Source organism: Bombyx mandarina, chromosome 11, assembly GCF_030267445.1.
Source record: "Bombyx mandarina strain Sakado chromosome 11, ASM3026744v2".
Taxonomy (NCBI): Eukaryota; Metazoa; Arthropoda; class Insecta; order Lepidoptera; family Bombycidae; genus Bombyx; species Bombyx mandarina.
The window spans coordinates 1,101,722-1,114,445 of record NC_143218.1 but is presented as its reverse complement, the minus strand read 5'-3'; the positions used below and the strand labels follow the sequence as shown (position 1 = coordinate 1,114,445).

Below are 12,724 nucleotides of genomic sequence, written 5' to 3'. Positions count from 1 at the left end.
TCGGTTTTTATCCGGATAACTCGTCTCGAACGTGCCTTATTATAAAATCGATTAATGTACTCGCGATAATATTCATAATTATCCTGTTTCGCAATTTTGTATCACGTTAAAAAAAAGCTTTATTATTATTATCTACATATATATTTATTTAAAATCTTTTTAATTATACAATTTTTTTTAAAAGATATAAAAATATACAATTTTTAAAAAACACTAGCTATATAAAAGTAGGTTGTCGCTGATGGCGGTGTCTACGACACAAGCAACCAGTGGTTAGGACTCCAGAGTGAGAAACCTCCTCACAATGCGCGCAGTGTCGAGGATAACTGCCTTCTGTATCAGGCCCCTAACCCAGCTAGATAACGAAAGTTTCTTAAGGTGTTGATTGAAACTTTTCACTATCAAACCGACACAAATATTAATTATTATTATTATTACGTCACAACTTCGTAAAAATCTCCCGACTTTGTCACTCAATTAACTTGCCAATAATCTGGTATAATGCACTGACATGGACATTAGCACAGCGCACGGAACTAACACGCACATTTAACATTGGTAATTTCAGTCACAAAACATTATTTCGACCTACCCTCCCAGGAAAAAAAATAAAAGCAATAAACAGCACGTCTATAGGTGTTGTAGACAAGATTGTACTGTCGTTCGAACGGGCATGGTGGCCGAAAGGTCTTAGTTTCTTCGGGTTTCTGTGGGACGAGAATTGCCTGAAGAGGGTGAGGAGTGAAGATATGTGGATGACGCAAATTTTTGGCGCCAGTTGCCCCAAAGGATCCGACAAGTCCATGACGTTGTGGACAAGTGGAAACGGGGCCAAACTGGTTTGTATGCATTCTGCTATCATTCGAAGCCAGGTTATATCGAGGGGTGAAAGACTGTTTTTTTAAGCGATATTTTTGCGACTTTAAAGGAGATCCATTTAAAGTTTAATGAATGTTTGAATGGTGTAAATTTAATAGAAGTTCAATTAACTTAAAAAAACCGAACTGTTGGTGCTAATAAAACGCACCTTTAATTACGAAGATAAATGTCGCGTGTACAAGTGAAATGGCGATTAAACCAGTCTTTAACCTCGCTATAATGACTATAGGAAATGCATGATTAAACTGTAAAAGTATTTTTAATTAACTTAAGCGTCCTCTTCATTAGATTAACCCTTTCGCTACGGCTGGCGGCTATAAAGTGTTTCCCAGGAAACAGAGATCAGTACTGAACATGCGCACATCACCCATCAAGTATAGGTGAAATTTTGTGGCCAGTGGCTATAGTCACCCATCGTGTATATGCGGACTTTTGTGGCCAGTGACTATAGTCACCCATCGTGTATAGGCGAAGTTTTGTGGCCAGTGGCTAGTCACCCATCGTGTATAGGCGAAGTTTTGTGGCCAGTGGCTATAGTCACCCATCGTGTATAGGTGAAATTTTGTGGCCAGTGGCTAAAGTCACCCATCGTTTATAGGCGGAGTTTTGTGGCCAGTATCATATAGTCGATAGTAGCGAAAGGGCTAACTACATTACAACTTTGATAGCCATGTGCATGTTTGTTTTATGTGTATCTTGTGCATGATTGTATGATTGGGGGTTAAAATTGTTTATTGCTTAAACAAGTGGGCCGCGGTCCAACCATTTTTTAAATAGTTACCAGAGCCCATAGACATCAACAACGTATATACCGCCACCCACCTTTGAAACTGCTACTCGGTAGAAATAGGCAGGTTGGTAGTGCCTACCCGTACGGATTCACAAGAGGTCCTACCACCAGTAATTTTTGATGTATGTTGTTTTTGGGAAGGCGGTCAGAGACCACGGTTCTTGTTTTAAGTGATAGTCGACCTTATGAGGTCCAAGTCTCTAAGGTTGTTATATCCTTATATATACACAGGTCACCCTGCTATAACACGGTATATACGTTCCTACAAAGTCCCGTGTTGTGCAAAACCATGTTATATGAGACAGAAGCCAGTACAAAAAGGAGGGGAATTTTCGTGAATGAAACATCTCAACCTTTTATTTCTTTATTTATTTTTTATTGCTTAGATGGTTTAACGAGCTCACATCCGACCTGATATTGAGTAGTCATAGGCATCTACAACGTAAATGCCACCTTGAGATACAAGTTCTAAGGTCTCGAGTATAGTTACAATGGCTGCCCCACCCTTCAAACCGAAATGCATTACTGCTTCATGGCAAAAATAGGCAGGGCGGTGGTACCTACCCGTGCGGTGCGTACTCACAAGAGGTCCTACCACCAGTAATTACGCAAATTATAATTTTGCGGGTTTGATTTTTATTACACGCTGTTATTCCTTCACCGTTGAAGTCAATCGTGAACATTTGTTAAGTACGTATTTCGTAGTTGGGTTATAAGGGTTTTAGGGATTTTTTCTTTTCGTGTTATAGTGGAACCGTGTTGTAAAATACCGTGTTATAGCAGGGTCACCTGGATGTATTCTTTTCTTGGTATCTTAACGTAAGACCAGACTATTTTAAACTGGATCGAATATCTTCAAGGTGGAGAAGCTACCCGAAGACGTGGTCAAAAGGAAAATAATGGAGATACTCAGGAAATTTCTGGGAAAACACTTCACTATACCGGAACCAGTCGCAATGATAAGGTGAGTATTTTTTGTTTTTAGATGAGAAGGTTTTTATTTTTTCCTAGCCTACCCTTGAGAGGTTATATCATCGTAATCCCTGCGTGTAGGTGAGCTCTCGGGGCTCAAACCAGGAGGTGTTGCTAACACTGGCCCTAGCAAGAGCAGCGCTTCACAGAATCTACCTCCGGATCGGAAACGCGGCCCACTGAGAAGATCCGGCGAGAAATTCAGTGGGTTGTATCTTTGGGTTAATTAACTCGCCGAGCCCTTCGTCGCAAGCGACGGGTTCGGGGACGGATCTTCCATTCTCTTCTATCAGTCGTCATCTCAACACTCACTCCTCTCTCTCTCTCTCTCTCTCTCATATCGTCATTCGCACACTCCATCCATGTCTTCTTTGATCGACATCTTCCCTCTCTACCTTGCACTACCATTTCCATACATCTCCTAGTCTCTCTACGCATCACATGTCCATACCACGCTAACCGTCCGCTCTTTAATTTGTTGATTACCATGTGTATTGTGTACCATGTCTTTGGCAAATAAATCATTTGAGTTGAATTGAATTAATAAACGTTCATGCCTAGGTCGGACTGGCACAGCAATCCGTTCACACGAGGCAGCTACACTTACGATAACGTAGACGCGCCAAAGTACCCTGACGCCAGGATCCACTTGGGCGAACCATTGCTGGACTCTGCCGGTAAACCAAGGGTCCTGTTCGCCGGCGAAGCCACGGATCGGACTCATTTCTCGACTGTACACGGCGCCACGGATACCGGGTACAGGGAGGCCATGAGGTTACTACCCGTAACGAGTAAAATATAAATTAACAATAAAATTAAATAAAAAAATCACAAAGTCCGAGACAGATGCCCTTACTCGACAAGATGCCGCTACTCGACAAAATGTCCTACCCGACAAGATGCCACGACCCGACAAAATGTCCTACCCGACAAGATGCCACTATAAGTTCTGTAAATAAACTAATAAAATCTGTTTCGATTCTATTCTTATCATTTAACAGAGTTGCTGTAAAAGATTTGTTTTAAATCTCTTGAAAATAAAAATGTATGTAAATGTATTTATATCAAGATGAGGCCATTAATTTGAAGTTGTTTAGATAATTTATTTAAAACAGTTTTGTCCGTTTGTGTTTGCCATAAATGGTTGAAGCAATCCAATAGAGGCTATTTTTATTAAAAAAAATTATGACCTAAATAAGTTTATTACTAAGTAAAAAAATGAAATTAATTTAAAAAATGGATTGTAGAATTATCGATAGAAACATAGTGGCTTAGAAGTTACCAAAAAAAGAATGTATATCTTTTTAACAATGTAAGTTGCATTTTATTTACTAATGATTTTTTTTGTATATGAAATTCGGTATCCAAACTGCGAATCTATGAGATTAAGTTGGATTAACTTAAAGTTACTTTGACTTTCTAGTCTAAGTATATTTATAATATTCATGTAGAACCAGAAAAATAAGCAGTAGTTTTTATACAATACTTTGTATATAGTTTATAAAGGACTCATTATTTTTTTAACAATACAATAATTATATATTTGTGTATAATAATACATACCTACATACCGTAACTTGAATTATTGACTATTTAACATTTATCATGCTTAAAAAATATTACCTATAATTACAGATTTGAAGCAATATTTTGTAAGGTATTCTAAAAATATATTTATTTATTTAAGAAATCTTATACATACTTGAAAATAAATATTTTTGTTAAAATTTAAATTTTTGTTATTTTATTTATAATATTTTTTGTAACAGTAAATTGTTATGCATCAACGGAAACAGCCAAAGCGTTAATATGTTTTGTTAATTTTAAAACTCTCTTTTATATCAAGAATAAAATAAAGGCGCGTTTGATGGACGAACGTAAAATCAAACGAAAACTATTATAAAAATGTATTTTTTTATAACCTCCATAAATTATATCGTAACATAAAATGGATTATTTTCGCGTATTTCGCGCGTTTTTAGTTTTGCCTATTCTTGACGTTTCGAGTTTGTTATTGAATACACAGTTGCCAGATTCGAACGGAACTAAAAAGGATAGTTTTACACATTTGAACATCGATAGGATAAAATCGATTTGCATCAGTAGGGATGCGATTTGTAAGTCGAATGATACATTGCTATGTGCCGTTAGGAACGATAATCAGCGGGAATATAAAGATTTCGTTAATTCCTGCTATTTATTTTTGGAGAACATGTGTGATACACCGGACAACGGTAAGGACTGTATAATCGATTGAAATCCTAAGCCATTGAGTACAGAGGCTGTTACGGCATCATCCCTTTACTCGGGACCGACCAGTGACAAATCTTGATACAAAACCTATTGTTTTTTATTATTTTATTAAATAGTTCAACTTAGATTAGTTTAAGTTATCACTTATGTCAGGCGTTTCGGAACGATAACGTTTTTTTTTTCTTCATATTTCCTCATTTCATGCGTAAAGGAAGTGAGATTCGGTACAACCTACATTATATTCATAGCGTAGGCCTAAAATAAAAATAGGTAACTGCGTTAACGGTGACTAAATAGTCGAAACTAAACTGTAATGAAAAATAATAATAATTGGTTGTATGTAAAGTCGGTTTACGGACGATAGTTTTACGTGATAACGTCAGTAGCGGAACTATTCGAACTGCTAGCTCTGACGTCACGCGAGATATATTTATATATATATATATTTATGACTGAAGGATTACTGGTGGCCCAGAGGCCTTTCCAGTTTCACCAGGACAGGTGGGCGAGCAAAGGCTGAGCCAGGAGGGGTGGGATTTGCTAACAGCTGCCCGAGCGCCTCCGAAGAAGACCTAACAGAGATATATATGTGTCACAAGCCAACGCTTGGGCCGAGGCTTGGTGCCTCTCTATCGCTTGTTCCGTGCTCGTACACTCAGGCTCAGGCGGAACGTGACACTTATTCGTACGTGCAGCCCGTTTTCTTCGATTTATAAGATGTTATCACGTCAAAAAAGAATCTATAAAGAAACTGTTTGAATTTTTCCTTACACGATATATTATTCCATCTTTTGACACGCAGTGGAGATGCGGTTTTGCCGAGTGTTAAAATTCACAAAATTTTCAGAATACTACATAATCAGTGATGGTACTTGTTCAGAATATTTGAACGCAAGACGGGATTCGTCTAAACCAGAAAACGAAACTGCAAGCAGCGCTAAACTAAATCAAAACTTCACTCTACAATTTAACAATAGAACAGATAGATTCGATTACGTAACCAGTAAGTATTGTTACGTAATTTGTGTGTAATTTAATCCGATTTCAGCGTCTGTCTCTATGTCGTTTCGTTTTTCACGCCTGCCTGTAGACAACACTGTACTAAATAATCTTAATCACATTAGGTAAACTTAGCTGTTACTTCATGTTTCTTTCTATAGCAATAAAAATCCCACTAAAGTGTACTGGTTTGCTTTGAGAAATTGTTTGAAATGACTTCGTTAACTTTCTATAATTGCACCACAGCCGCCCAAACCTTCATCATTACTGGCTGACTGCGTGCCATCTCTGCAACGCTTTTATAGTTGATACGATATCCCTAGAATCGTCGAGAACATTCCTCACAAGTCGTGTATCTTTGATTTGTGTGTTTTCGCTATCTGACAATAGATGGCGTTCTACTTCTCGAACGTTCTAGACCTTACTAGGTCCTTTGATACTCGTATCGGCTATTCGGCGATAGATGACTTGACTCTTACCGGCGTAACAAAATCCTTGCTGTGTCATGTCCTTCTTCAAGTCTAGAGCTCTTGGCATGCACGATTTTCATGAGCTCATTTCGTCCACTCAGCTGGTAGATATTTTTAGTGAAAATCCTAAGCGATTTAGGGAAGTTCTACCGCGGGTCGAGGTAGTTTTATGCATAACATTTTTAGAGGCACCACTCCGATCTCAAGAAGCGACTTACAGTACTCTGTACGAGGTGGATACGGCATTTGATCTTCACTTGTGTCCCTACTCGTGCCCAGACACCTACTCCCCGGTCTGCCTGAACGTGAACAGGAATTACGGGAAATACTTAAAGATTTACACATTTATCAATCACTGTTCGGGAGATCTGTATTATTGCAAGCATTGGGAAGGTACCTAACTTTGATTTTAAACAAAATCTAAATCCTTTTTTCCTTTTAATACTTACGTGGAAAGCAAGTGAGACTACATCGGAACCAATCGATCATGCCTGGTTTGGCCAAAAACCTGTCACTTTTGGAGGGATCAATGAAGACAATATCTTCTACCAAACGGATGAAGTTGCTCTGAAGACCGACGCTGCGAATGTTGTCGGTCTCAACATATACTTTATCAGCGAACATGTCTTTAGTGCAATGTACGCTTCAGTCGAATACCTTTTGTTCTATCATGGCTGCTGCCACACACTGATTTTTCTGCGGACTGTAGCGTTGTGGAGATTGACCGCCTTAATCTGGATGTGAAAATGGAATGCATAAGGTTACCTTTCTTCCGCTTTACAACGGGGGCAAAAGAGACTGGCCACGGTCACAATTGAAGACACGAGTGGATGAAGGGGATATGATACACTTTGTTAATTTTGAGATAACGAGCAACAAACTTTTGTTAATAATATTAATAATAATAATAAAATCATTTATTTCCTTTCATATTAAATAGAATAAAATACATATAAAAGAAAAGACAAAAAAAAGAAAAGGCAAAAGAAGGTGACTCAGCTAATACTGTTCAAAGTCGATAAATCGAACAGCGCTAATTTTCAGTCACCCGCGTTTCCCTTTGGTTCATTGCGGGAATGACTTGTAGTTTTTCTTCGTATATAGCACCTTCATCGCTTGTAGCACATTCACCCTATATAGGGATATAAGGTGAATGCGCGGTTACACCCACCGGTAGCCGCAGTGAAGAGAATGATACTCTTAATGATACTTAATTTAAAAAAAATTCAATGTAAAAACTCAAAAAACTTAAAAATGGTACTTAACCCCTTCATCCACTTGTCTTCAATTACGAACCGACCTCTTTTAGAAGAACTAAATCGGTGTTCAAGCAACGCGAAATTTACGAACTAGTAAATCGTAAGGGATGGTCAACCGATGACTGTTATTGGTTTAGACTTTCGCCGACTACACTATTTTTTTTTTTTATTGCTTAGATGTGTGGACGAGCTCATAGCCCACCTGGTGTTAAGTGGTTACTGGAGCCCATAGACATCTACAACGTAAATGCGCCACACACCTTGAGATGTAGTTCTAAGGTCTCAGTATAGTCACATTAGACAATAAGATTTTTACGTTAGGGCTTACGTTTGAGGATTTGCTTCGACTTCCGTCAGCCGTGGACATAATAAAACAAACTACTTTTCCTGTTTAATCTAGCGTTTTCCTGCAAGAAGAGAGTAACAAACTTACTCCATAAATTCTTACAAACTTTCGCGTTTATAATATTAGTAGGAAGGAGGATTCAAGGAAATAGAACTGTATTAATTATTATTATTTTTTGTTTAGAATTTAGCCCACCACCAGGCGAAGACTCTGAGAAGGTCACCAGTTCAGCGCTAAGTTGGTCCTTTTGCGCCTCATCGAGGTAATAGAAGAAAGCTATCTTGGCTTTGAAATGAGCTCCCCTCCACGGTGTTTCCCGAGCGCTATGACATATCCTTCTTCAAACGAGGCTTATGGAGAGTACTTAACGGTAGGCAGTGGCTTGGCTCTGCCCCTGGCATTGCTGAAGTCCATGGGCGACGGTAACCATTCACATCAGGTGGGCTGTACGCTCGTCGGCCTACACGGGCAATAAACTTTTTTACCATAATTTAGTTTGAAACTGCAATATGGTGGTAAGGAGTCTTGCGAGCCTATACAGTTAGGCCTAGTTCTGCCTTAAAACAGTAATGCGTTGCGGTTTTGGAAGGTGGAGCAGCAATGTACTATAAAACCGAGTTAATCATTCGTTGACAATTACAGATACTTATTATTCACTCGATTCGCGGAATCGTCATCGTCGCTTGGCCACTACGGCTGGTTATCCGGAAACTACCGGTACAAACACATAATGGCACCACAAGAACGCATGCCCGGCTTTGGAAAGTAAACAAAAATAAAAATATCTCAAAATAAGTTTATTTCATGTATACCTTTGCCTATTGTGTTATATACTTATTCTTCTTTTATTTCATTTTATATACATTACTCATAAACTCAAACTTCATAATTCAATTAAAAAAACAACATCAAACAAACAAGTTCTTCTTACAAAGTCCAAATGCTTAAATGTCAAAATCTATAGTCCAGACTATAATACATTGTTAAATTCGGAGAACAAAAACTCATTTATTTATATTTTAGGAGGGAACTTGTGACTAAAAGCAGATTATACAGAGCGCGATATTTTTATTTCCCTTTGCTATAGGGCCTTTTTCCATAGATACGGTATCGCGTGTACTTTAATCAAAATTTTGACATTTAAAAAAATATATTTCGCGCCAAATTTCTATGCACACATATTATTCTCTCCACGACGTTATGGCGGCAAAATTTGACATTTCTTCAGAACGCTCAAATCGAAACTGCAATCGCTCAAATCCTGTTCGGGGTGATGAATGATGTGCAACAAAACCTTAACTTTATTTACCGAAGACCATTCGCATATTTTACATGTGAAAACGTCTTTGCCGCGAACTTTTCTTTTCACGCCGTGTTTCTCGTGTTTGTGCCTGTTCATCGCCTGATGACAAACCTCTAGACCGCACTCGTCACACTGCTTCCTGCGTTTCTTGTGAGCGAAATAAACGTTCATATCGTCGAATTTCTTCCCGCACAACGTGCACGCGATGATAACCCGTTGTTTCTCGTTGCCGTGCAACTTCTTCTGGTGGGAATTCAACATGCGATAGTTCCGCGCTATGTAAGGACAGTGCTGACATCTCAACGGGTTGTCGGGCCGGTGGATCAGTTCGTGCTTCTTGGCGTATTTCTTCGAAACGCTCCTATAAGGGCAGTAGGAGCATTTAAATGGTTTTATACCTGGAATAAATTACTAGAACATTAATATTTCATTACTAAGTAGCAACTTAACGTTTTTTTTTTACTATTTAAGCTGATAGCCTTGAGAGGCTATGTCAGCATAACCTAACAAGTAGGTGAGCTTACGTGGCTTTTGAGCCTGACGACGTTGCCGACACTAATCCTAGCAAGGGTAGTGCTTCGCAGAATCTACCACCGGATCGGAAACGCGACTCCCTGAAAAGATCCGGCGAGAAACTCAGTGGGCTGTGTCTGTGGGTCAATTTACTCGCCGAGCCCTTCGTCGCAAGCGACGGGTTCGACGAGAACGATGACCGGTGCTTGAGGTACCTAGAAGCACCGTTAGTGGATCGGGAGGATCCGAAATGACGTGGCAACTTAACGACAAGTCTCTATAAGTTGTGTTATTATTGTATGAAATACTTGTTATCTTGATCACCCGTTTTACTGTGATTGTTCACAACAGAAAGAAAACCACTTAAATTTCTGATGGATTTGTGTAAAAATATCAAAAGGTACGTACTTATCTCATGCACATGAATGCCTTTGACAATGAAGGAATAACATAGTGTGATCAAATCAAACAGATGATTTGCATAAATACTATACCATTATGATATAGATCTGGACCCTCGAGAGGTGGTGGCATTCGCCATCAAATGATTGTCCAGATTATTATTGCTTAGATGGGTGGACGAGCTCACAGCGCACCTGGTGTAAAGTGGTTACTGGAGCCCATAGACATCTACAACGTAAATGCGCCACCCACCTTGAGATATAAGTTCTAAGATCTCAGTATAGTTACAACAGCTGCCCCACCCTTCAAACCGAAACGCATTACTGCTTCATGGCAGAAATAGGCAGGGTGGTGGTACCTACCAGCGCAGACTCACAAGAGGTCCTACCACCAGTAAGTATTCATGCAGTAAGATGATTGGAAGCATAAACAATCACTGCCCATCTTCTCTCATAAAGCACCCTTTGTGATACTTATAAATTATTTGTAATAGTATATTTTATGTCTAATACGGAATCAGAAAGAACTCACCTTGATGTATCCTAACGTGTTCTTCGAATCCACTTTTATTGTATGTCGAGTATTGACACATCGAGCATTGAAAAGCATTTTCTCCGCGGTGTGCCCTCCGTATGTGTTGACTTAATTTCTCTTCACTGTCTACAGTTCTATTGCACTCATTACACTTGAAATTCTGGATGCTACTCGTATTGGTGCTGCAATTTTATTTATTCATATGTAGTATGATCGTTTTAGACTTTTGGAAGTTTTTTTTTTAATTGCCCTTGTAGCCAAACGAGCATACGGCCCATCTGATGGTGAGTGGTTACCGTCGCCCATGGACTTCAGCAATGCCAGGGGCAGAGCCAAGCCGCTGCCTACCGTTTAATACTCTCCACAACCCTCGTTTAAAGAAGGACATGTCATAGCGCTCGGGAAACACCATGGAGGGGAGCTCATTCCATAGCCGGATGGTACGTGGCAAAAAAGATCTCTGGAAACACACTGTGGATGACCGCAGTGGCTCCAGGTAGTATGGATGAAATCTACTCCGGTGGCGGGCGGTGCGATGGTAAAAACGAGATGCCGGTATCATCTCGAACAATTCTGAAGTTATTCTATTCGAATTTACTAGTTATTTGTGTAATTACTCATGGCGAGGGCATAGCCTAGGCGGCAAGGGTATAGCCACAACTTGCTTGCTTATTCTGATTCCTGATTTGAAGAGTATAAAAGCTGTCTCAAACAGGATATCGATCTTCAAATGTAAAATATCTGCGAGGCTCGATTGCTCTTTAGCACCAGATAGGTTATTAGCTTATTCCACCTGGCTTCAATATTGAGAAATAAAGAAAAAATTATATGATAAAATAATAATGACTGAGAGAGAGAGAGAGAGAGAATACACTTTATTGCACATCAAAACACAATTCACATTAAAAAACAGTCAACAAGCAGATATGTTTGTAAAAGGTGTTCTTATCGCTAAAAGTGATCTCTTCCAGACAACCGTTTCATTTACAGAAATCCTGGAAAACATAAAGAAATAGCAGGTATGTTGCAATGTGCTATTAGTGTACTACATTATTATAGAAAATAAAAATAACAATTTATAAGTATATATAATAATTTATTACTTTATCATTATCATTTTTTCTAGGAGCCATTTAATGGCATTATCATTTACTGATGCTGTCTACAGTGGAGCCTAGTTGGGTTCTCAAATAAAGTGAGAGACTTAATTAGCATTTTTGTTAGTCTGGTGTAAGTGTCCACGAGTATCTTCAAAGAATCTCGTCTGGAATGTGTTTATTTCTGTCACCTACAAAACACTAGAAAGTTCTAGCAAATGGCTCTTCAATTTGAACTTTTTTTTAAATTGTTGATGTAAATATGGGCATTCAACATACTTGTTCTGGACGGCTACTGTTTCCGTAACAGGTTCTTCGGGTGTAAATACATTTTTGTATTCAGTAGCTACATCCACGAAAACAATGGGACCATCTTGCGACATTCCGTGATTAATGGTCACTGGAAAAAAAGGCGTTTGCCACACGACAAAGGTATTTCGCAAAAATATTCTAAATTAGAATTTGTAGATTCGAATGAACATTATTAACTAAATTAATATTTAAATTTTCATTTTTTCTTTTAGAGTGGTTACTTGTATTTTTGCATATTTTTTTACAGATTGTCCGAGTTTTCTTGACGATTAATACTGTTTATTCCAAGACAGGCGAATGAATACCACAATAATATGAGGCTTTAACTTATATTGCGATTGTAGCTATGCATAGCTTTTACACAGCAAAAAATTTTAAATTCGGTAGAAATTTAGTTAATGATTTGAACTATTTATATTTAGCGGCAATAATAATTTTAAGTTTACATAAAATTCATTTTTTAATGTTCTAACCTGTAAACGCGAAAACAACAAACACAAACTGACACAAAGCTTATCAAACGTCAAACTTTTTTTTAAGGGATTTTATGACCTAGTCACTAAAACCTTTAGGCCAAGTCTTATTTTAATTTATA

The 12,724-nt window shown here is 38.4% G+C and overlaps 3 protein-coding genes across 6 annotated transcripts in view; 2 read left to right on the top strand and 1 right to left on the bottom strand.

Annotated features, from left to right (window-relative positions):
- Nucleotides 1-4,374, top strand: part of LOC114249081 (spermine oxidase) — a 28,663-nt gene extending 24,289 nt beyond the window's left edge. For 2 of the 4 annotated variants that reach the window (XM_028182554.2, XM_028182558.2), the window contains exons 6-8: nt 569-839; nt 2,530-2,633; nt 3,203-4,374. In XM_028182554.2, coding sequence (XP_028038355.2) covers nt 569-839; nt 2,530-2,633; nt 3,203-3,443 — 616 coding nt within the window. In that variant the 3' untranslated portion in view covers nt 3,444-4,374. The remainder of the gene's footprint in view (nt 1-568; nt 840-2,529; nt 2,634-3,202) is intronic. The other 2 variants (XM_028182555.2, XM_028182557.2) reach the window with 1 other exon arrangement.
- Nucleotides 4,375-4,522: 148 nt separating this feature from the next.
- On the top strand, nt 4,523-8,872 carry LOC114249070 (uncharacterized). Its single transcript, XM_089731226.1, has 5 exons — nt 4,523-4,875; nt 5,742-5,897; nt 6,550-6,756; nt 8,152-8,230; nt 8,611-8,872. The coding sequence occupies exons 1-5, from the start codon at nt 4,590-4,592 to the stop codon at nt 8,735-8,737; spliced, it is 855 nt and encodes a 284-aa protein (XP_089587352.1). The 5' UTR covers nt 4,523-4,589; the 3' UTR covers nt 8,738-8,872.
- LOC114249045 (uncharacterized) lies at nt 8,751-12,634 on the bottom strand. Its single transcript, XM_028182503.2, has 3 exons — nt 12,097-12,634; nt 10,718-10,902; nt 8,751-9,669 (listed from the first exon to the last, which is right to left on the bottom strand). Exons 1-3 carry the CDS (start codon nt 12,198-12,200, stop codon nt 9,167-9,169), a joined length of 792 nt encoding a protein of 263 aa, XP_028038304.2. The 5' UTR covers nt 12,201-12,634; the 3' UTR covers nt 8,751-9,166.
- Between the last annotated feature and the right edge of the window lie 90 nt (nt 12,635-12,724).